We start from the raw sequence: 24,822 nt of genomic DNA on the forward strand, positions 1-24,822 counted from the left end.
TCACTGTGTAAAAATTACTCTAAAATTTAGCTACTGAAGACAATATTTATTTTTTTCACACAATTTTTTTAAGTTGAGAATCCAGGAGCAGCTTATCTGGGTGGTTCTGGCACAGGGTCTCTTATGAGGTTGCAGTCAAGCTGCTGGCTAGGGTTGCAGTCATCTGAAGGCTTGACCAGGGCTTAGGGATCTGCTTCCAAAATGACTCACAGGATTGCTGGCAGGAGGCCTCAGTTTCTCATCATGTGGGCCTCTCCTTGGAGCTGCTCATGACATGGCAGCTGACTTTCCCCAGAACAAGTGATCCAGGAAAGAACAAGAAAACAAGAGAACAACCAAGATGGAAGCCACAGTCTTTTATAACCTAATCTCAGAAGTGATATATCATCAGTTTTGTCATATGCTATTGGTCACACAGACCAACCGTGATACAGTTTGGAAGGCAACTTAAGGGTATGAATACCAGGAGGTGATAATCATTGAAGCCTAACTTGTAGACTGGCTACCATAGCCTGTATTTCTTTTTATTTATCTTAGATACATGATACTTCCTGGACCTGCAAATTCATGTTCATTTTGAAAATTTACAGCCATTATCTTTATTTTTTTTTTTAATTTTTTTGAGACCGGGTCTTTCTGTGTCACCCAGGCTGGAGTGCAGTGGCACAATCACAGCTCACCGCAGCCTTGACCTCTCAGGCTCAAGTGATCTCCCTGCCTTAGCCCCCCAAGTAGCTAGGACTGCAGGTATGCACCACCACATCCAGCTAATGTTTGTATTTTTTGTAGAGATAGGGTCTCGCTAAGTTGCCCAGGGTGGTCTCAAACTCCTGGGCTCAAGCAGTCTTCTCACCTCAGCCTCCCAAAGTGCTGGGATTACATGCGTGAGCCACTATGCCTGGCAACAACCATTATTTCTTCAAAACTTACTCTCTTTCATTATTTCTGTTCCCTCCTTCTGAGATTCTATAATTGGAAGCATGTTAGGTCTTCTATTCTTCATACCCTTTAGTTTATCTATTTTTTATCTCCTTGTCTGACTCAGCATTGTGGGGTAATGTCTTCAGATACGTATCTTCCAAGTCACTCATTCTCTCTTCAGCTGACTCTAATCTGCTATTTAGCCCATTTGTTAAGTTCTTTATTTCAAAAACTGTTTTTCATTTTTACAAATTTGCTTTATCCCCCCCCCCCAAATTTTTTTTTTCTTTTTGAGACAGAGTCTTGCTCTGTCGCCCAGGCTGGAGTGCAGTGGCGCGATCTCAGCTCACTGCAACCTCTGCCTCCTGGGTTCAAGCGATTCTCCTGCCTCAGCCTCCCGAGTAGCTGGGACTATAGGCATGTGCCACCACACCCAGCTAATTTTTGTATTTTTAGTAGAGACAGGGTTTCACCATGTTGGTCAGGATGGTCTTGATCTCTTGACCTCGTGATCTGCCTGCCTCAGGCTCCCAAAGTGCTGGGATTACAGGCGTGAGCCATCGGCCTCGGCCTCCCAAAGTGCTGGGATTACAGGTGTGAGCCACTGCGCCCAGCCCCAAAATGTTTTTTATAAATTTTTTTTGGTGCATTCTTGTGATTTTGCCTTTTATTTCTTAAACATTTAATATCTGGCTCTTCTGTATTCATCTGACTATTCTAATATTTTTGGTTCTTGGGGATTTAAATCTGTTATTTATTGTTTCTGCTGACTGATGGTACTTGCCTTCCCATGTGCTTGTTGATTTTTAATTGCAAACTCATTATTGTATTTCTATTTTTCTTTTAACTTTATTTATTTTTTTTTGAGACAGGTTCTCACTCTGTCTCCCAAGCCGGAGTGCAGTGGCGCAATCACAGCTCACTGCAGCCTTGAACTCCTGGGTTCAAGGGATCCTCCTGCCTCAGCCTTCCGAGTAGCTGGGACTACAGGTAGATGCCACCATGCCTGGATCATTTTTTTAATGTTTTATAGAGAAGGGGTCTCGCTGTGTTGCCCAGGCTGGTCTTGAACTCCTGTAACCAAGTGATCCTCCTGCCTTGGCCTCCCAAAATGCTGATATGAGAGGCATGAGCTACTGTGCCCAGCCTGTATTTCTATCTGTAGGAATTCTGTGGGGCTAAATTGAGAAGCTTCCCTCCAAAGGGGATTAACTTCTCTTGTTTCTGCCAATAATCAGAGTCCATCTCTGACCTGGAATACTTTAGCACACCTCTTAAGGATCTTACCTCAGTATGAGAGTCCCAGCTCCCCTCCTCGCTACTGGCCCAAAGCTAAGTAGTTCAGCAGCATTGCTATTGATATCAGCCCTTAGGATAATCCCACCCTTCCCTGAGTGCACCCTTCTAGCCTCTGCTAACTTTTTTGTTGGGGTTAGGTGGCTTTTATCCAGGATCTAGTAATACTGCAGTGAAAGAGTAGCTTTAGTCCACCATAAAGCTTGAGAGTTTGCTCTTTATCTTAAAGATCGTAGGATTATTATTGAAGAGTTTTGAATGGAGGAATGACATATTCAGTTTAGAAATATCTATCTGGTTGCCATGTGGGAAAAGTGTTGGACAAAACAAACCTAGAGGCTGGAAGCTCAGTTAGGAAGCTACTAAAACATCTGCATAAGAAATGAGAGTGGCCTGGATGGACTGTTAATCATGGGGATGAAGAAATTGTAGTTGGAATCAAGAGACATATGTGTAATAAATCCAAAGGATTTGTAGATTGATTGGATGTTGGGAATGAAGATGAAGCAGTGAAGGCTGAGGGCTAGGTTTCTGATATGGGCAAGTAGGTGGTTGGCAGTACCACTCATTAAGATAGGGAACAGCAGGTTTGGAGGTGGAGGGAATAATAAGTTCCATTTTAGACTTATTCTGTGGAACATCCCAAAAGAAGTGTCCAACAGAATGCTAGAAATACAAGAGTGAAGCTAAGGAAAGATTGTAACTATATACTGGGGAGTCATTATCAGCACAGAGCTGGGAAATGGTGTGATAATAGTAGATAAGCTGCCGGGCGCAGTGGCTCATGCCTGTAATCCCAGCACTTTGGGAGGCCGAGGCGGGTGGATCACGAGGTCAGGAGATCAAGACCATCCTGACTAACACAGTGAAACCTCGTCTCTACTAAAACTACAAAAAATTAGCTGGGCGTGGTGGCGGACGCCTGTAGTCCTAGCTACTCAGGAGGCTGAGGCAGGAGAATGGCGTGAACCTGGGGGGCGGAGCTTGCAGTGAGCCGAGATCATGCCCCTGCACTCCAGCCTGGGCAACAGAGTGAAACTCCGTCTCAAAAAAAAAAAATAAAATAGTAGATAAGCTTGCCTAGGATGAGTATATAAGTTAAGAAGACCCAAGAGCTGAGTCTAAAATCCAGAAGCACACCAGTATTTAAGGACTTATAGAGGAAACTGAGAAGGTACGACCAGAGAAGCAGAAAGAAAACAAAAGAATGCTGTCATGGAATGCAAAGGAAAGAGTGTTTCTAGGAGGAGATTGGTTAGCTTTGTCCATTCTTGTCAAAGGGCCAAATAAGCTACATCTAAAAATTGCACATTGGATTTTGCAAAATGAAGTCATTAATGATCTTGCTTAGGACCATTTCAAAAGTAAGGTTAGGGGCAGAAGCTTGAGGAGTGAAGAAGATGTATGAAAATGAAACAAAATAGACAACTCTTTCAAGAAGTTTGGTATTGAAAGAAAAGAGAGGTGACAATATCAGAAAGGGAATGTGGGATTGAAGAAAGTTCTGTTTTTTAAGATGGAAAAGGATCCTAACATGTTGAATGCTAATGGCAAAGATTCTGTAGAGTGAGAGAAGTTAGTGTAGGAGAATAATAACAGAGTGAGCCCCTTAAATTGTTAAGATTGATTACCAAGATGAGGATTAGCAAGAGCCTTGGATCATCATTTGATCTGTGTTTTATAGAATCTATATTCATTCATTCATTCAACACATACTGAGCACCTTCCTTGTCCTATGCCTTATGCTGGGTGCTACAGAATAATGCATGGTTCATGTTTGTAAGGCGCCCACATTCTCTGGAGAAATAGGCATTCAGGTGTATAATAATGATTGACGTGAAAATGCTAAAATCAAGGGATGTACAAAGGTCTGTGGGAATACAGGGGAGACGGTGAATACTTCTGCTTAGGCAAGTGAAGAAGGGTTTTTATAGAAGAGGTGGGATTTTGCTAGGTCAAAATGAGATCTGGCTCATTGCAGGCAGAGACGTGAGTAAAGGAATGGAGGCTTGAAAATCCTGAAAACAACATGCTAGAATGTAATATACATGGCTAGAATGGGCAAGGGTGGATAGCGATTGGGCCTGATTATAAAGAAACTTACTCTAATTTTTTCTATTTTCCTCCCTTTCTGATCCTTTATCCCACTTTCTTTTTCTTCCTCTTCCTTCTCCTTCTTCGTCAAATAGAGGATTGAGTTATTATCACTGATCCATATAAAGTCCCTCTCTCATTTATTTTAATTCCCACTCCCCATTTCTATTCCCCGTCTTCCCATGTGCAACCTTCCTAATATGTTTGATACGCATCTTTTTGTTTGTATGTATTTTTAGAAAATGTTTATTGTTTTTGTGTGCAAAAAAAATTAAAAAAAAAAAAAAAAGAAACTTAAAAGCTAGCCATTAGGGTATGGACTTTTCCCAGATGCCATTGTTTTCAAGTGTGGATTTCTTAGAACTCTGGTCCAGTGAGATGTTATTTGAAGAAAGTGTCCTGGGTTCAAATAAAGCTTGGTTCACATTACTATTTCCTCTCCCTTAGAGGTTTTCAGTATACTTTGTCCTTTAATAGGCTAGATGAAATCCTACAATAAAGAAGCCTGTTTGGCCAGGCGCGGTGCCTCACGCCTCTAATCCCAGCACTTTGGGAGGCGGAGGCAAGTGAATCACTTGAGGTCAGGAGTCTGGGACCAGCCTGGCCAACATGGTGAAACCTTGTCTCTACTAAAAATATAAAAATCAGCTGGGTGTGGTGGTGTGTGCCTGTAGTCCTAGCTACTCGGGAGGCTGAGGCAGGAGAACCTGGGAAGCTGAGGCAGGAGAACCCAGGAGGCAGAGGTTGCAATGAGCCGAGATCATGCCACCGCACTCCAGCTTGGGCAACAGAGCAAGAACTTGTCTCCAAAAAAAAAAGAAGAAGAAACTTGTTTTATTTTATGAGTATTTTTTCGTTAGTTTGATTTTTCACTTTTATTTTAGGTTTTGGGGGTACATGTGAAGGTTATATAGGTAAACTCCCTGTGTCATGGGGGCTTGTTGTACATATTATTTTGTTGCCCAGGTATTAAACCTAGTACCCAATAGTTGTGTTTTCTGCTCATTACCCTTCTCCCACCCTCCACCCTCAAGTAGACCTCAGCGCCTCAGTGTCTGTTCCCTTTTTTGTGTTCATGAGTTCTCATTATTTAGCTCCCACTTATAAGTGAAACATGCAGTATTTGGTTTTCTGTTCCTGTGTTAGTTTGCTAAGGATAATGGCCTTCAACTCCATCCATATTCCCACAAAGGACATGATCTTGTGCTTTTTTATGCCTACATAGTATTCCATGGTGTATCTGTGCCACATTTTCTTTATCCAGTCTGTCATTGATGGGCATTTCAATTGATCCATGTCTTTGCTATTGTGAATAGCACTTCAGTGAAGGTGGGTATCTTATTAGCAACCTATGAGCTTTAGAAACAGCTGTTACTGGAACCATTTAATGGTAACTGTAGGATGACATGATGAGCGTTTCTGGTGACCAAGAGAAAAATGCATAGGAAAAGGGTGTTAATAGAGAAAGAACAGGTAGAAATCAGGAGCTCAGATAGGAGGTCATTCAGATATTCATTCATGTGCCAGGCAGTGTTCTGGATACATGTGATCAAAACAAGACAAAAATCCCTATCCTTGTGAAGCTTACATTCTAGTGAGGAGACAGGCAATAAAGAAGAAACACAATAAACAAATTGTGTAGTTATGTTAGGAGATGATAAGTACTGTGCAAGAGAAAAAGTCAAGCAAGTTAAGGGGGCTGGGGAATGTGGATGGTGTGGGCTGGAGTAGGCCTCATTGACAGATGACATTTGAGCAGAAACTTGAAGGAGGTGAGGAAGTGAGCCATGAGGATGAGGTATGGCTGTAAATATTAAGGTGAGACATGATGAAGGCTTGGAGGACTGAGAGAATGGAGAAATGAAATAGCTCCTTAGAGAAACCTTATCAGGGAGAACGGGCTGGATTTAGCAAGGATTGACCATAGAGGTGAGGGAAAATGGGGATGCCCCGATGATACCTCTCACTATGTTGCCACCCTTATCCTTTCCACTGGCTCGCCCTTTCTGCTTTCAGACAAGCACAAATCTTCCCCTTTAATTGTCTTTGCCACCTTTTCCAAACACCTTATTTCTCTTCTTTTTATAGCCAGATTCCTTTAAAAATGTTGGCTACTCGAAACTCCCATTTCTGGCCTGCCCAATCCTTTGGGAAAAGCATTCCAAGCTGGCTTCTCCCACAACCACTATTCTCTCAGGACACAAGTAATTTCATTCTATCCAAATCCAGTGGTCTTGTCTCAGTTCTCATCTTCCCAGACTATGAATCTGAGACCATTGATGCTCCCTTTCTGTTGACATAAATGACACTGAACTGGTTGCCAGTTCTGTATCATAGCCCTTATCTCAGTTTGTAATCACCTATTTAATTATTTACTTCTTTTTTTTTTTATTTGCTAGGCGGTAACTCTGTGCCAGCAGAAGTTACACTTTATTTACCAGTGTATTTCAAGCATTAGTGGCATACAGCAGGAGCTCGGGAACATAGTCTTCAAATGAGTGAAAATGACAAAGTTGAACACGTTTTCTCTGTGGCTCTCCTCGCCTTCTGTGTCCTTGTTTCTTTCCTTTCTGTGTTTCTTCAGTCCTCGTCCTCTCTCCCCTAACAGGGTGCTTTTCCACAAAGCTCAGCCCTTAGTCTTTTGCTGCTTCTTTAGAGCATTTAGCCGGAGAGCTTGTCCATGTCTCCAGCTTAACTGAGGCCTTAATTCAGATACCTCTTGGATATGCATCTCGTGTCCTGATCCATTTTTGAATCTTAGATTTTTAGAAAGGTTGTTCCAATTTACATTCCTACCATTTTCTTAAATCTTACAAATTTGAGAGGTAAAAATAGCATCTTGTTTTCATGTGCTGCATAGAATGAATTGTTTTCCATGCATTTTTTTTGACACTTTATCTTTTTTTTTTTGTAAACTGTCTGTTCATGTTCTTTGTACATTTACTGCTGAGATCTTACAATTTTTCTTATATATTTCTATGAGCTCTGTAAATGTCAGTGTCATAACCCTTTTAAATCCATTTACCTACTTCAGTTTATAAACAGGGAAACTGAGACCCAGAGAGATGAAGTGACTTATCCAGGGCCACCTAGTGAGTTAGCACCAGAGATGTAATGAGAACCCAGGTCTCTGGGGCAGTGTTCCTTCCTGGTTAGCAGGATGCCATTGTGCCCTGGACCCCAGCCATATGTCCCTTTATTTTATTGGACTGTCTCTATGGGTTCTACCATCTGCTTGAATTTAACTCTTTTAAATCAGAATTTAGTGCCTTTTCTTGTATACTTCAAATGGGAGTTTTCTCTCAGTATTTCCATTTGAGTCAATGTCCCTAGAGTTTTGTTCTTACATAAACCTATTAAGTGGAAATGTCCAGCAGGAGGTTGGAGATGCGGGATTCAAGCTCAGATGCAAAATTTAGCCTAGAAATACTTATTTGGAAGTCATCTGCCAGGAAGTGTTTGCTTGCAATCACCTTAGTAGATGAATTCTCTAAGTAAAAGGAAAGATGAAGGGGCTGAAGGACTGAACCTGGGAGAAAATCTATGCTGGGGAAGTGGGAGGAAGAAGAGGAGCCAGATAAAGAGACTAAGGAAGTGTGGTTAGACAGGAAGAGAGCGAGGGCAGTACATGGACATGCAGGCCAAAGACTCTTCTTAGAGGCAGGGGAAATGAGTGTCCTCAAGTGGTCTGGGAAGTTGAGGGCCAACTAGCAAAAAGCCTTTGGAGCTGGCAGTGATAAGGCCTCTATGAGTGGAGACCTTTATTATCAAGGAAACCAAAGAGCATGGGGTATTGAGTAAATAGCTGATCAGGCAGTGGAGTTAGGCCTTGCACTCTTAACCTGGTGAGCAGGCATGCTCCATTTTTGCAATACTATATATATGAATATTCTGGGGAAAGTTTTGTCAATCATATCTGATTTCAGAGATGCTGTGTTTTTGTTTATGACTGTTTAACAACAACAACAAAACCCCTCTTCTTACAAAGTACTTTCACATCTATGACCTTGTTTGAGCTATATAACAGCTCTGGAAAGTAAGTGTAATTTTTTTCCATTTTACAAATGGAAAAACTGAGGCTTGGAGAGTTTAAAGTAACTTGCCCCAGGTTAGACAACCAAATAATAAATGACAAAGCTAAAATGTTCTTGTACCATGTTATGCCATCTCCTGAAACCTAAAAATGAATAAAAGGCTAAAATCAAAATGATGGTAGGACTGCATTCCTTTCTGGAGACTCTAGGGGACAATCCGTTTCCTAGACTAGTTGCCTTTTCTAGTTTCTAGAGGTCATCTGCATTCCTTGGCTTGTGATCTCCTTCCTCCATCTTCAGAACTTGCAATGGTAGGTTGAATTCTTCTCACATCTCATCTCTGACCCATCTTTCTGCCTCTTCTTCACTTTTAAGGACTCATGTGACTAGATTGGGCCCACTTGGAAAAGCCAGGCCAGTTTCTTCATCCCAGGGTACTTAACCTTAATCACATCCATAGTCTCTTTTGCCATGTAAGGTGACATAGTCACAGGTTCTGAGGATTAGGGCATAGTCATTATTGGGGACCACTGTTGTGTCTCCCATACTCTCACATTATGCTCTGCGTTTCAGGCTTCTGTGCTCTTGTTCACTCTACTTCTTGTGTTATTCCTGTCTCCTTGAGTTATCATTATCATCATTATTGTTGTTTTGCAAAAGCCCTTCAAAAAATCTGACAGAAGCGCCAGCGCATCCAGCCCTTGTTGCCTTTGAACTGGGAGTTTAGTCACCAACTAAATTAGCATTGTCTGAGTGTGATGCTTTTCATTCTCAGGGCTCTGCAAGAAGGCCCCTGAGTGAGGCGATGCAGGGACTATGGAGAGATGCTCATTACCAGCCGTCTCCAATTGTCTTTTTTCTTTTTTTTTTTTTTTGAGACGGAGTCTCGCTCTGTCGCCCAGGCTGGAGTGCTGTGGTGCGATCTCGGCTCACTGCAAGCTCCGCCTCCCGGGTTCATGCCATTCTCCTGCCTCAGCCTCCCAAGTAGCTGGGACTACAGGCGCCCGCCAACACGCCCGGCTAATTTTTTGTATTTTTAGTAGAGACGGGGTTTCACCGTGTTAGCCAGGATGGTCTCGATCTCCTGACCTCGTGATCCGCCCACCTCGGCCTCCCAAAGTGCTGGGATTACAGGCTTGAGCCACCGCGCCCGGCCCAATTTTCTTTCTTTCTTTTTTTTGAGACAGTCTCACTCTGTCAGACAGCCTGGAGTCTGGTGGTGCGATCTTGGCACACTGAAACCTCCGATTCCCGGGTTCAGGCGATTTTTGTGCCTCAGCCTCCCAAGTAGCTGGGATTACAGGCGTGCACCACCATGCCCACCTAATTTTTGTATTTTTAATAGAGATGGGGTTTCACCATGTTGACCAGGCTGTTCTCGAACTCCTGGCCTCATGTGATCTCCCCACCTCAGCCTCCTAATAAGTGCTGAGATTACAGGCGTGAGCCACTGCGCCTGGCTGAGTTATTATTAAGACCAGGATAAGCACTGCCTCTTTCATGGTGTTCCCTGACCCCTTTACCAGCTGAATTGACTCCTCTGCCCTTTTGGCCCTCCTTAGGGTTCCCCCTTCAATGCTATCTTAGGACCCGTATAACACCTTTTTGTGTGCATGTTTGTTTAGGTGTTGTCCCCTGACTTTCCTAGAGCTCCTTGAATACAGATTAGTCTGGATTTTCTGGGTCTTGTCTTGCTCAGCATTCTATCCCAATGCCTCTGAGTATTTGGTAATGTTTGGTAAATGAGCAAAAGACTGCTTCCTACAGAGAATTTGTCTTAACAGTGTGCTGGGATGCAGAAATCCCCTAACCTTAAACCCAGGGAACTTGACCTGGGTCATAAGACCAGCCAGTGGCACTGCTGACTTTAAAACATTAACTTCATGGAGCAAATAATGACTTTTTGCAGATCATTAACTTCCTTGATGTAGCTACTGGCCAACTTGTGACCTTGGGGAAAGGTCATGGAGCCTCATCTTTTTCATCTGAATCAGGAGGATGTAGGACTATCTGATCACCAGAGGGAATAGTAGAGGGTTAAAGTGTGGGCTCTGGAGCCAGACTGCTTATATATGAAACCTGGTCTGGCTTCTTGTTGTTTTTCGCAAGTTACCTCACCTCTCAGTACCTCAGGTATCTTTACCTGTAAAATGGGGAACTATAGCACCTATTTCATAGGGTTGTTCTGAGGATTAATGAATTAATATATGTAAAGTGGTTAGCACAATAGCTGTTATTATGATTGTTTTATAATTTTTTTAGAGACAGGGTCTTACTCTATCACCCAGGCTGAGTGCAATGGCGTGATCATAGCTCACTGCAGCCTCGAACTCCTGGGCACACACAGTCCTCTTGCCTCAGCCTCCCAGGTAGCTGGGACTGTAGGCATGTGCCACGACACCCAGTCAATTCTTTTATTTATTTTTTTAAATTTTTTCTAGAGATAGGGTCTCACTATGTTGCCCAGGCTGATCTCAAACTTCTGCACTCCAGCGATCCTCCTGCCTTGGCCCCCACAAAGTGCTGGGATTACAGGCATGCCACCATGCCCAGCCTGTCATTATTAATGTTATCATGAAATTCCCTTTGTGATCTGAAATGTATGATTCTGCTCTGTTTTTGTCTAGTAGAGGGTTTCCCAGACTCCTCTTTCTTGCCCCAGACTGAATTGCCTTTTTGCTGTTAGTCGTCTTTGGAAATTCTTCCCTCTTGCTGACAAGTCACATCCCCCACTGGGCTCCTTTACAGCCCTACCTACCCTTCCTGGGCTGGTTTGGCAGGTGTTGGCAGAAGACTCCTGACCAGTCTGGGCGTGGCTCTTGTGGGAGTATCTGAGGGATGTACTGCCCCCTGCAGGCCAAAAGCAGTGACTCCACTGTCCGGACCTGTGAGTTGAAGCTTTCTGTCCTTTGGCCACCTCTCAGGGCCTGTGCTCTTCTGATTTTGGAATACCAAGAATGTGAATAACAGTATCTCAATGGAGCCTTATCGAATACTTCCTGTGTGCCAGTCCCTAATAACAGAGAAGTATAATGTATTAGGAGTTAAGTGTGCAGGCTCTGGAGGTGGAGTCAGGCTGCTTGTGTTCTAATCCTAGCTTCCACACTTATTAGCTGTGAGACCTTGGGCAAGGTGCCTTACTGAGTTTGGGTTTCTCATTTGTAAAAAGAGATATAATAACGATATTTAAGTCGTTGTTATAAAAATTAAATGAGATAATTCATACAAAGCCTAGAGTGATAAGCAGGAAAAATAATCAGCAGTGGATAAGAATTAGAAACTTTTCATTTTCTCAGCACCTTTGGATTCATTTCTTCACAGTATAGTTTCATTATTTTGTTTGCAGTTGTGTGATTTTCCTAATCACCTCTATCCATATTCAAATGTCAGCACAAAACCAATTTGAAAGTCAAATGTAAATGTTTTTTATTTAACTGATTCAATTCAGCAAACATTTATGGATTGTCTCTTCTGTGCTAGGCACTATGCTGGGGGCTGGGAATAGAACTTGGAGTAAGGTACAGATTCTGCCCTCAACACGTTTACAGTTTTGAGGATAAGATGGACATTTAAATATTCTAGGCAGAGGGAATGGTATGAGCTAAGGCACAGAAGTAGGAGCAGGCCAGCCAGCATGACCCCAAACAGGGACATGCAAGCTGCTCTCTGGCTAGAAGGTAGTGCACAGAGGTAAAAGAGTGGGAGGGGTGAAAGTGAGGGGAGGGAGGAAGGAGGGCAACATGGTGACAGGTGAGGCCAAAGAGATTCCAGGTCATCCAGAGCTTTAATGCTATGTTAGAAATTAATTTGAGAGCAATGGAGAGCCATCGGAGGATTTTTATTAAGGGTATGATATGATCAAATTATGTTTGAAAAGGTCATTTTGCCTTCAGTAGACAGGATGAATTGGAGAGGGCCGGACTGGAGACAGAGATTGGTTAGTGAAGTAATGCAGTAGACCTGTGGAGAAGTGATGAGAACCTGAATCAGGGCAGTAAGAGTGGAGAACAGGTGAGGAGGAAGAGTAAAAGATAGAGGGAGAATTAAGGAAGTAGATCTATATGACTTGGAGTGGCTGAATGAACATAAGGTTGAAAGAGACAGTGGATCCTAAAATGGTGGGTGGGTGGTGGTGCCATTCTGTGACAAAAAATGTTGAGTTAGAGGTGTTTGCAGAATAACCAGGTGGAGATGTCCAGTAGGGGACTGGATATTTGGTCTCGTGCTCAGTGGGAACCTTTGGCTAGGGACACATAGTTGGGAGTCATCTGCCTGCAAGTAGCTGGACCACAGGAGTGGGCAAGATTACTCAGGGAAGGCAAGTGGAGAAAGAAAAGAGTCCAAGGACAATGCCCTAGCTAGGGTTCACAGATAATTAAAAATTGGGCAAAGCATTAGCAGCCAGCAGAGGAGATAGAGAAGGAAGAAGAGACCGAGTAACAGGTGGTGTCTCCAAAAGCAGCGCAAGAGAATATCTCAGGAAGAAAGCCAGTGTCAGATGCCACAGAGAGGCCAAGTAATGTCAGGATGGAGAAGGACTGCTGGATTCGACCAAGTCAAAGGACTCTCTGTTTGAGGGACTTCTGCATTATTTCTCATACATAAAGCTGGGTCAGCAGTGCCTTTCTTGGAGAGAGAAAAGGTTAAGATGAGACTCTTATGAAGGGAAGGATCTCTATTCTGAAGAAACCTGAATATTGCCCTACTATAACACAGCCCAGGCTGTTAGGTTTGTTGACATGTTGAGCCAGCCCACCAGATTGTGAGCTGAACTGCATGGATACACACAGTCCCACTACTCAGAAGAGACCACGATTAATAATTTTATTGTAAATCTTTAAGGCTTTTTTCTTTGCATATAAACAAAAATGTTGTTTATATGTATACACATACGTAGTTTTAAAAATAAACATTGACTCACACTATGTGTGCCCCGAGACCTGCTTTTTTCACTTAACTAAGAAAAGTGATCATTTTTCCAGTTACTACATGTAGAGCTATTTTAGTTTAGTGTTTTGTTGGGTTTTTTTTTTTTGAGACAGTCGTGCTCTGTCACCCAGGCTGGAGTGCAGTGTTGTGATCTTGGCTCACTGCAACCTCTGCCTCCGAGGTTCAAGCGATTCTCATGCCTCAGCCTCCTGAGTAGCTGGAATTATAGGCATTCACCACCTTGCCCAGCTAATTTTTGTATTTTTAGTAGAGACAGGGTTTCGCCATGTTGGCCAGGCTGGTCTCAAACTCCTGGCCTCCAGGGTTCCACCCACCTCAGCCTCCCAAAGTGCTGGGGTTACAGACGCGAGCTGCTGCACCCAGCCTATTTTATTTTTTAATGGCTGCAAAGTAGTTATTGTTTAAATGGACTATAATTTATTTAACAAACAGGACCCTTAATGATGAGCTTGTAGGTTGTTCCTAGCTTTTCACTATCACAAACAATACTGGAATGACTATTTCTGTACATGTGTCTTCTTTGTATACTTTGGCAGGTAAAATGTAGGCTAAATTCCCAGGGCTGTGTTCTCCTCGTCTCTGTATCCTCAGCACCAGGCATAAGGTAAATGCCCGGTAAAAGTGTTTAAATGGGCCGGGCTCGGTGGCTCACACCTGTAATCCCAGTACTTTGGGAGGCCAAGGCGGGTGGACCACCTGAGGTCAGGAGTTCGAGACCAGCCTGGCCAACAGGGCAAAACCCCGTCTCTATTAAAAATACAAAAATTAGCCAGGCGTGGTGGCCACTGCACTCCAGCCTGGGTGACAGAGCAAAACTCCATCTAAAAAAAAAGTGTTTAAATGCTCTGGATCTAGGTCAGATATCCTGTACTATCTTATTTATCATTTTATTTTTAGCATCTACTACAGTGACCAAGAGCATAAAATCTTGCTTGCCGAATGAATAATCTCAGGGATAAGGAGAACTCCACCTAGAAAAGGAAAGTATCCAGGGGTGGTTTGTGCTTTCAAGTGATGTGTATTGGAATGCACTTTCCTAAGCATCGCTAGCTAGGAAGCACCTTTAGACATTTCTAATGAGTGCTCTGCATTCCTCCTCCTCTTCCTCCTTGTGATGGGTATTGATGTACTCCTTTCCCAGGTCCATAGAAAGGCTAGGTACAAATTCTTGATAAAGAATTGGTTAGAGGGAGAAGTTAAAGACTCAATATTATTTTACCCTGTCTTCCCTTCAGAGTTTTATTTTTCAACTCCAGGATTCTCTTCATAGAACCTTTAAAGCAGGGACAATTTCTTGTTTAAGCCCTACATGCCTAGTGCCTAGCATAGTATCTAGAGCAAACAGGCCTTCAATAAATGTGTGGAGAATAAAGGAATCAAACAATATTGGGCTATGCGGTTGGCATAATTGGAGAAATTTTCTAAATGTTTTGACCATTTTCTCAAATAAAAATTTTTTTCTGCTTCCCTTTGTTCAGTGATGCCTCTTTCATTATATATTAAATTCTTATGTACTATAGTCTGTTTCCGACCTTCATTTTTTAAAATTCCCTATCCATTTTCTTTTTTGGTGTCGGTCCATATCATTTTCAATTTTGTTACTTTATAATATGTTCTAATATCTTAGATCTTAGATATGAGGCTAGTTGTGCGTCATAACTCCTCTTTTTCAAAATAGCATTTTATACACTTGCTCAGTTATATTTGTGTAGAAGTATTTGGTTGTAATCTAATAAAAATAGCCCACTGAGATTTTTGGTTGAGATTACATAAAATTTATAAACTAATTTCTTTTTTGTTTCTTTTCTTAGGCAGGGTCTTGCTCTGTTGCCCAGGCTGGAGTGCAGTGGCATGATCACAGCTCACTATAGCCTTGAACTTTTGGGTTCAAGCCATCCTCCCATCTCAGCCTGCCAAGTAGCCGAGAGTACAGGCATATGCCACCTCACCTGGCTAATTTTTTAATTTTTTGTAGAGACAGAGTCTCATTATGTTGCCCAGGCTGGTCTTGAACTCCTGGGCTCAAGTGATCTTCCCACCTTGGCACCCCAAAGTGTTGAGATTATAGGCATGAGCCACTGCACCCAGCCAACTACTTTCTGTATTGGCATTTTTGTGCTGATTTTTCCATCTCATAGTAAGGTATATTTTCCCTTTATTCAAATCTTCTGTTATGTATTTTAGTAGGAATGTATGTTATTCTTTATATGAGTCTCTCATTCAACCAACCTGCTCTCCTGATTCCTATCTCCTGCCACTATGCTCACTGCTGGAGATACAAAGATGAGCATCCCCTAAGGTTAGGGGATTTCTTGCATAGCTCTTTCTGCAAGGAGCTCAAGTTGGTGAACAAAAGAGATAACTGATCAAATAATTACAACTAACTCTAGTAGTTATCATGATAAACAGAAGCACAAGGTGCTAAGGAAGCAGAGAGCAGGGGTACTGACCAAGACTAGAGATATTAAGGAATAATTCCTGGAGGAAGGGACCCTTAAATGAGTCTTAAAGACCAAATGGAAGTTGGCCAGACAAAAAGAGAAGTAAGAGTATTTCAGGCAGACAGAATGTTCATTGGGATGTATGCTCAAAAGTAAAGAGATAAAAAATAAAATGTTTTAGGAGCTACAAGTAGCTGGAGTATTGGATGACAGTGGATAGTAGCTGGAAATGAAGATAGAAAGTAGGTAGGAGGGTAGCAGATTGTGAAGGGACTTTTATGAAAAGGTAAGAGTGGATATAGCACCAAAGGATTTAAGTGGAGGAGTAAAATGGTCAAATTTATGCTTTAGGAAAAAAGTCCCTAAAAAACAAAACACTAAAAATAAATAAAGGCTATCCTAGCTGCAGTGTGGAAGATGGCATTAAGGGGTACCAAACTTAGCTGGAGAGGTCAATCAGGGTGCCTCCATAGTCATCTGGAGGCAACATGCCCTAAGGCAGGGCAGTGGGGCTAGGGATGGAGGAGAAGGAGGAATCCCGGAGCATTAAGGAAGTGGGCACAAACAGACGGCACGTGTGCGTGCTCACACACCCATGCTCGTCCATGCTTTCCGAAGTGCTTTATAGTTTTTACTAGTTTAAACAGGATTTGTTCCCCTGTTGTGTTCTGACTGGCTATTACTGACTTAAGAAAGCTATTGGTTTTTAAAAATATATCTATCTTATATTCAACCCATGGAGCAGGATTAAAAAATTCATTAAAATAAAAAATTAAAAAATATATATGTATCTTGTATTCCATTTTTTAAACTTTTAGTTTTAAGTGTTCAGTTGACTTCTTTAGCCTTTCTAGGTATTTATTTTTATCTAAGTACTTTGCATATTGAAATTTTTGACCCTTCACCTTTTTTTCCATTTTTATTATGAAATTCTCAAACATACACAAAAATAAAGAGAATATTATAACCATCTCCCATATGCCCTTCATCTAGATTCAATAACTATTAAGATTTTGTCCCACTTCATCTTTCCCTTTTTGCTTTTGTTTTGTTGCTGAGGTATTTTAAAGTAGAATCTCAGACCTTTTGTCATTTCAACTCTACATACTTCAGTATGCACCTCTAAAAACTGTGGATATTTTCTCTTGTAACCACAGTGCCATTGTTATTGTGCTTAACGAAGTTTACAATTATTCCGTGGTATAATTTAGTATCTAGTGCATATTCATATTCCTTGTTTATCTCAAAATATCTTTTAACAGTTGGTTTGTTCCAATTGGGATTTGAATCACACGTCGCATTTGGTAGTTTGTACTCAAGAGACTCTTTTAATCTACAGCAGTCCCTAACCCTAGCCCCTTTTCAAAAACAAACAAACAAACAAACAAAAAACAACAACAAAGAGAAAAATCACTGTGGAAGAAACCATGTCTGTTGTCCTGCAGAATGTCCCACATTCAGAATTTGTCTTGTTTCTTCATGCTATAATTTAATTTATTCCTCCGTCTCCCCTGTTTCCTGTGAATTGGAAGTTAGCTTTGAATGACTAACTGGATTATGGTTCTTTTTCTTTTGGGGAAGAGGATAAGACTACTTCATAGGTTAAGGGTGCGAAGTACTTCTTCTGTTTCTTCTGTCTGATAGTCCCACTCTTAGGGATGCTAACATTGAACAGTGGGTTTAGATGATGACAGCTCATCCCTCCATGATAAATTTCCCCATCAGACTCATTGAATGGGTTCATCCACTGATGATTGTCTCTGAATGAATTATTTCATCAGGGCTACAAAAAAATGTTCTCATTCTGTCAGTCTTTTCACATTTAGCTAAATAATATTCCCATAATAACTAGGGCTATTTTGTTGTCTTGAAATACAGTATGTACCCCCTTCCCCCAAAAAACTAGATGAATGCTTAATTCATTTTCTTTTATAGTAATTTTTGGTTAAAGAAGTTACCTTTGTTGTTCTTTTTAAGAATCTATTGATTTTGCTTCTAGTTTATGACTTAATTCATTGGCTAGGCTGCTGGTTCTCCCCCGGTGATTACCTTGTTATCTTAGTCCTTGTGAAGCAGGTTTCTTTTGCACAAGAGTCTTTACATCCTTGGGTGTGTGAATGACTTTCTCAGTGCCACATGTCAGTCCATCTAGTCCTGTGCTTTTCAGAAGAAGATGTAACAACCGTTCTTTTGTTTTTTCTCTTCCTATTCCAGGTCACACTGTGAACAAGATGTGTAAACACTCAGATTCAGAAGTGGCTTCTCTTGCCAGAGAAGTTTACACTGAGTGGAAAACTTTCATTGAAAGACATTCAAATAGACCTTCTATTGAAGTTAGAAGTGATCCCAAAACCGAGTCGTTCAGGAAAAATGCTCAGAAATTACTCTCAGAAGCCTTGGAATTAAAGGTAATGCCCTAAATATATACAACTGTTATGTACCCATAATAATTAATTTTTAAAAGAAGAAAAATAAAGGTAATGTCCTGGTTGGATGTGATTACTAAGTGCTCTTGGTTAAACACCTCATAATTTCCTAATTAAGATTTCATAATCTTAATGCGGTGGCTTTATTTTAACCAGTTATTCTTTAAGGATTCTGGATTTATAAGCATTCCGGGAGACAGTGTTGTAGGAGGCAGGCTTTTGAACTAGCAAGATCTGGGTTGAAACCCTGACATTCTAGTTGTGACACTTTAGGCAGATACCTTAACGTTTTCTGAGACTTGATTTCTTAATCTGTAAAATGAGGATTGTAAGTCCTACCACTTAAGGTATTAAAAAGGTTAAATCAACCATATATGCAAAAGAATAGTAGTGCCTGCTGATTAGAAGTTATTTAATGAATGTTGGTTACCTCCCATTTAAAATTCCTTCCCTTCTTGCTGAAGTAAAAATTCTGTGATGGACTGTGTTATGGAATATCAATGGTAAAATAAATAGCTGTCTATTGAAAAGACTCAGATCCCCCATTTTTTGTCAACAGCCATGTCTTTAGCTTTAAGGCATAAAATCAATTGGATAGACATGTTCCCTATCACGTTCATGGCTTACAATTCAGATGATGTTAGTGGTTTGAAGTATACATGCTGGAAGAAGGATTTTTGCTCATTAATAATAATATTCAGTGTCATCAAACAACAAATCTTATAAGCCGATTAATACTCTGGAAAATAGGACATATAATATTCATGTTTCTTCCGTATCCCAGGATATCCCAGAGCAACTCTGCTAAAGTATCCTTAAAGAACAATTTAATATTAATAAAAGAAACAATTTAGAAGTCTGATTTAAATGCTAGATCTGTTACTACAGTCTCTAAAAAAAATTTTAGCCTTTCTATCTCAATTATTTATCCACAAAAGAAAGACTTGTGATATAGTACTTACTTTTTTTAAAATAAAGTTTTGGACCTGAAGTGAATTTGCACCAAAGCAGCAGCTGCATTGCTGCAGTTCTGTCTTCACCTTCACCACGTTCCTCTTGGTCAAAAACGCACCAAGTCGTCTCCAAGTTTGAAGCATTCAGCAAACAATGGCAAGGCAGAGCCACCGGAAACGTACACCTGATTTTCGTGATAAATATGGTAGTGCTGCATTAGCTAGTGGAGCCACTTTCTGTATTGCTATATGGACATGTGTAGCAACACAAATCAGAATAGAATGGAACCTGTCCCCTGTTGGCAGAGTCACCCCAAAGGAATGGAGAGATCAGTAATCATTCCAGCTGGTGTAATAATGAATTGTTTAAAAAACAGCTCATAATTGATGCCAAGTTAAAGCACTGTGTACTCATTAAGATATGGCATTATTGAAGAAATAAAGTACATTTGAAACCTTAAAAAAATAAATAAAGTTTTGGGTTTTTAAATACAAACTTCTAATAGAAAATGAGAAAAATGTATAAAAGGGAAAAAAATGTAACCCAGACATAATCTTGTTAACACATTGGCACATTTCCTTTTTTGGTAAATTATTATGGGTTTTTAAATAAATGTTGGGCAAGTTATGATTATCTGAGATTTATATAGAGTGAATTATATGCCAAATGTTCCATAACATATTTTTATTGATTATTTAAGTAATATTGCAGAAAATTGACGTAATTATTCACGTTTGTGTTCTCTTGAATCTTGATCAATTTTAGTTAGTGTCATTTTTTATATCCTTTTCTATATATCTGTATTTTTTCATGTTTGTAATTTTTAATGACTATTTGATAGTTCAGTGAATTGCTGTGCTGGAAGTTCACTTAACTTTTCCTAACGGAAGCTTTAATACGAGTATTAAACTCTTGGAAGAGACAACAAAATATGAAAGTTGTAAGTCTGATTTTCCAGAGTATCGATTAGCCAACAAGATTTATTTTAAATAAAGTTTAGTTTTGAAATAAGTCAAAATTATTGCAGAAACATACCGTGTGGGTATATAGTATGTAGTTAATGTGGTGGCAAATACCAGTTCCCTGTGGCATCTTTTTAAGTAAATGATAATAACAAAGCTATGCTTGTAAGGATTAATGAGCAGTTTGCCGACTATATTAAACTCCGTGATAATTATCCTTTTAGTTTATCCATTAATTATCCTTTAAATGGCACATCAAGTGGTAAGCACTCAAGTGTTAGAAAGCAAAGTTAAAAAAGTGATACATTTGTTAGTGCTTTCCAACATAATTGAAAAAAATATCCGATTAAGCATAGCTGAATGGTTTTGTTCCCAAAAAGTAAATTTAAAAAATTAAAAGTATGCATCTTACTGTCTTCCTTAGCCAAAAAAAAAAAAAAAAAAAATCACTCTGCTTTCCTTGCATAAATAGCATTTGATAGCATGTTTATCAATTTGTTATGTCAGAGAATATAAATACAAGCATTTTATATAAGGTTAATTCTTAGCACCTATCGTCATCTGAGATGTTTCCATATTAGAGTAAATCAATGAACCATCTAATTCAGTATCTGGTCTTTGACAGTAACCAATGTTGAGTGCATTCAAATCAGACATCAGATCTCCATAAATGTACTTCATCAGGCAGCAGTAAAGCACTGGGTTTAAGTTATTGGCCCAGTGACTTAAAAGCCTCTACAATTTGATCCTAGCATGTGTTATTGCAAATACCAAATCTTCTCATTACATTTTTGTAGAAAAAAAAAAGTTTCCATGTTGTTTCACTCATGTCCTTTAATAGTGAAAGCCATAGATGAAGAATAATAACGCACAGCCTAAAGGTGCATCTCTTTATTACCCTACAGATCTTGCTTTCTAGATTCATGGATTATTTCCTTGTTCTTGGAATAGTGAAATAGATGAATAAAAACTCCATCGTTGAAACCCAGGCTCCATTCCCCTTTACTTTCTCCCTTCCAGATCTTCTTTGTTCTTCCCCATCTTTTAGATCTTTCCTCATATGAACATCCCCTGTGGTGTCATTCTCTTACTTCCCCTTCCTCATTATCTACTCTCCTTTCCTACCTCACGGCCTGTGATCATTTTCCTATTATGTCATTTAAAAAAATGAACCTGATTCTCAAAGTGAGCCTGTATCATTAAGAGTTATGAAACACTGGCTGGTTGGCTCAGTTGGTTGTCAGATGGTGCTAATGAGATCCAGGTCAGGGGTACGTCCCCATATGGGACTGTTAGTTTTTTCTTTGTTTAATGGCCTCAGACTGCACCCCTGGCTTTGACCAGCTCTCTCATGAATGTATTCAAGTGGTCAAAAAGAAGTGTGGGTAGATATGTACAAATTCAATCATGCTATTGGAAAACCCACACAAAGTTTTCTTCCAGTGGCTATTCAATTCAACAGATGTTTAGTAAGCATCTACTCGGTGCTGGGGGAGAAGACAAACATGAATGAGTCTCATTCCCTATCCTAAGAAAGCTTTACTATCTCCTGGCTGATAACCTATAAACGATTAATTAAAATATGAGGCAGTCTGAAAAATGGTACTAGCAAGTATCAACACACAAAGTACAGAGCAGTTAAATCTGATGGGGGAATCTGGAAATGTTTCATAGAAGAGATGGCAGTGGAGCCTGCCATTGTAAGAGGCGTAGGATTTTGCTAATTAGAACATACACATAAAATAGAAACATATTTTATCTGCTATATATATGATGTTATTAGAAGAGCAAGAAAGAAGGGTTACACATGGGAAGGAAGGGCATTCATTTAACAAATATTGGTTGAACATTTACTATGTGCCACTAACCTATGCTAGCTAGGCATGCACAGTTTAGAAATGGATACAACATGGTTTTGACTCTAGCAGTCCTTATAGTCTTCTGAGGAAGATAGACAAATAGATAGAAGACAGTGTGGGAAGTTCTGCACTTAAGGTAAACGCATGAAGAAGACCCTGTTCCCATGCCCTGAGAGAGCTTACGCATGTAGCAGACATCACTAATTGGTTATGGCACCACTTCCCACTGATGAAGGAGCTCAAGGTGGTCATGTTTTATATCTTCCTCCAGCTAGTTCATCCAGAATTAGACAGCTGTATAACACACTTAACTCACAGGCACAAACAAATAAGGATTCTGACTCTCTGTCTCTGGGAAATGTGAACTAGGAGATACCAAGAAAACAACAGTGCAAGTGTTGAACAGAAAGGATATTGGAAGAGTTGTGAGGAAGCAGAGTTGTGAGTAGAGAAAAGATGTGTAGCATAGGAGGATCTCTCCTCTAAGGCAGTTAGAATTGGTAGTGAGTAAGGCCCATGAAGAAGAGCAAAAACATGTGAGAAAGAGACCAGGCAGCCCATGAGAGATACAGAGAAGATACAGAGAAATGATCAATTTCTAAATAAATCCCTAGGTTTCTCCCAGTGTTCCTATCCTCATTCCCATTCATACAAATTGTCTCATAGCAAAAGCCCTTTTCTCAAGGACTCGGTGAAACTCTCATCCTTCCACCCAGAAGGGCTCACCTAAAGCACCAGATTAGGACCCACTGGAAAGGACTCATCCACTTGGGTGGGTTTGGATTACCCAAAGGCACTTACAAGACAGGTATTCTTCACTTTGCAACAAACTTGTTATACATACGGTACATGATGAATCAGTTTCTATTATGATTTTAATGTCACATATTTTTCTCCATTTCTTAATTCTGATTGGTCTTCATTTAACAAGAGGCATGCATGAGAATGGTTAGATGCTTGCCTTCTATTACCACCACACTGCTGGCATAGCACCTGTCATGCTGCCTACCCCCAGGTTCCTACCCACTTCTAGGATGTGAGTTTGTGATGGGCAGGGTTCACATCCTTTCTATTCTATCTCTCTAAGAGCAGGCTAGACCCAGAGTAGCAATTCAGTTAACTATTTGCTGAATGAAGTATGTGAATTCCAAGATACTCTCAGAGTACTTTTTTTTAAAAAAAATACAGGTACTATAATTTGCTGGAGTGGCCATGACTTGTTTTACAAACACATATACCCTTCTTCTTTGATAACCACTCCCCTCAAAAAAAAAAAAAAAGACTTTCTTGCTAAGTGTGTCTCTAACCATCAGTGGAGACTAACCAGCCTCACACCGGGATAAGGAACTTTCTTTCTGGCAAATGCTGCAGGACAAATGCTGGATGGCCAGCGAGCCACCTTTCCAGCTTCCTAAAGTAGTCTGGTACCAGGCCTGCCTCAGAGGGCTAGTTCAGTGCCCACCCAGGAAGCCTGGAAAAACTTGGAGTCTGGGTTCTAGAGAACCACGACGCCAAGTCCACTCACTCCAGCACAAGCCTTGGAAATAATCTGTCTGTCATTAGGACCACAAACTTTTGTGAGCACCTTTTGTCGGCTAGACTAAGGCAGATGTCTGGGCCTGGATATTCACTCTCTCTCTCTCTTTCGGTCCTGTTCTGCTCTTTGCTTGGTCCTTATATCTGACAAGTCTGTTTTTTCTACTTACTTTGGTCCATCTGTCTCTCATGTTAGGACATTTTATTAAATGTCAGGTGACCCCTTTTTATTTGGGGTGTGTTTTTTTTTTTGAACTTGGCTTTTTGCACAGAAGAACAAACATACATGTACAGCTCAGTGAATTTATCACAAAGCAAACACCTATTTCACCTAGCCAGATCCTACTCATGCTCCAGGTCTCAGATTAAACTTCATTTCCTCTTGAAGCCAGGTACTGCCCTCTTGGGTTGGGTTGCTTTGCCATGGCTGTGTTCTCCACAGCGCTGGTTCCTCTCCTTTCTCCTGGTGCACAGGATCCTTACAACCCCTGTTCACAGTCTGTCTGTCCTACTGGACTAAGCTGCCCAGGGGCCCAAGGGCTGAGCCTGCTTTAGTCACTGCTTATTGCTCAGCCCAAGCACAGAGCCTGGCACATAGTGCTGAATAAATGTTTGAATGAGTGGCTAAGGTAGGGAGAGAAAGGTTAAAGGTAAAAAAGGAAGTGAGAGAGATAAATTTGTCTCCTATTTTCAAGGAATTTTCTACTAGGAGAGACAAACTTAAAATATAGATCATTGGCTGGGTGCAGTGGCTCATGCCTGTAATCTCAGCACTTTGCGAGGCCAAGGTGGGAGGATTGCTGGAGGCCAGGAGTTCAAGACCAGTCTGGGCAACATCGCAAGACCCCATCTCTAAATTTTTTTTTAATTTTAATTAGCTGGGCATGGTGGTGCATGCCTGTAATAATCCTAGCTCTTGAGAGGCTGAGGCCAGAAGATCACTTGAGCCCATGAGTTTGAGCCTGCAGTAAGCTTCGATCGCACCACTGCACTCCAGCCCAGGTGACAGAGTGAGACAGTATCTGTAAAATCAAAGTATACACTTCATTTATAATATATGATGATAGTGACTAAGGGAAGCTCAGGGCATGGTGGCAGCCTGAAGAGCTTTCAGTCCTTTGCACTGGGGTCTTTTTGTTTGGTTGTTTTTGCCTCGGCTTTGACATACAAAGAGGAGTATCTTCCGTAGGGAAACGTGTGCCTTGCTAAGGGACCATGTGCTGGTGCAGAGGCACAGAGGTGTGTGAGGGCGGCCAAAAGTGGAGTGCTCAGGGCCGGCTGTAGTCAGGATTGGGGAGGGGAATAGCTGAAGATGGGCCTGGAAAGGAGGGTAGGGCTGGGGGGTCTCG

General features: G+C 40.9%; 1 protein-coding gene across 3 annotated transcripts in view; it reads left to right on the plus strand.

Moving 5' to 3' along the window:
- The window catches only part of TCEANC2 (transcription elongation factor A N-terminal and central domain containing 2), a 56,093-nt gene that overhangs the window by 18,003 nt on the left and 13,268 nt on the right, over positions 1 to 24,822 (plus strand). For all 3 annotated transcript variants that reach the window (XM_055235320.2, XM_063613210.1, XM_063613211.1), the window contains exon 4: positions 17,951 to 18,144. In XM_055235320.2, coding sequence (XP_055091295.1) covers positions 17,951 to 18,144 — 194 coding nt within the window. The remainder of the gene's footprint in view (positions 1 to 17,950; positions 18,145 to 24,822) is intronic.

This window comes from Symphalangus syndactylus, chromosome 19 (assembly GCF_028878055.3).
Source record: "Symphalangus syndactylus isolate Jambi chromosome 19, NHGRI_mSymSyn1-v2.1_pri, whole genome shotgun sequence".
Taxonomy (NCBI): Eukaryota; Metazoa; Chordata; class Mammalia; order Primates; family Hylobatidae; genus Symphalangus; species Symphalangus syndactylus.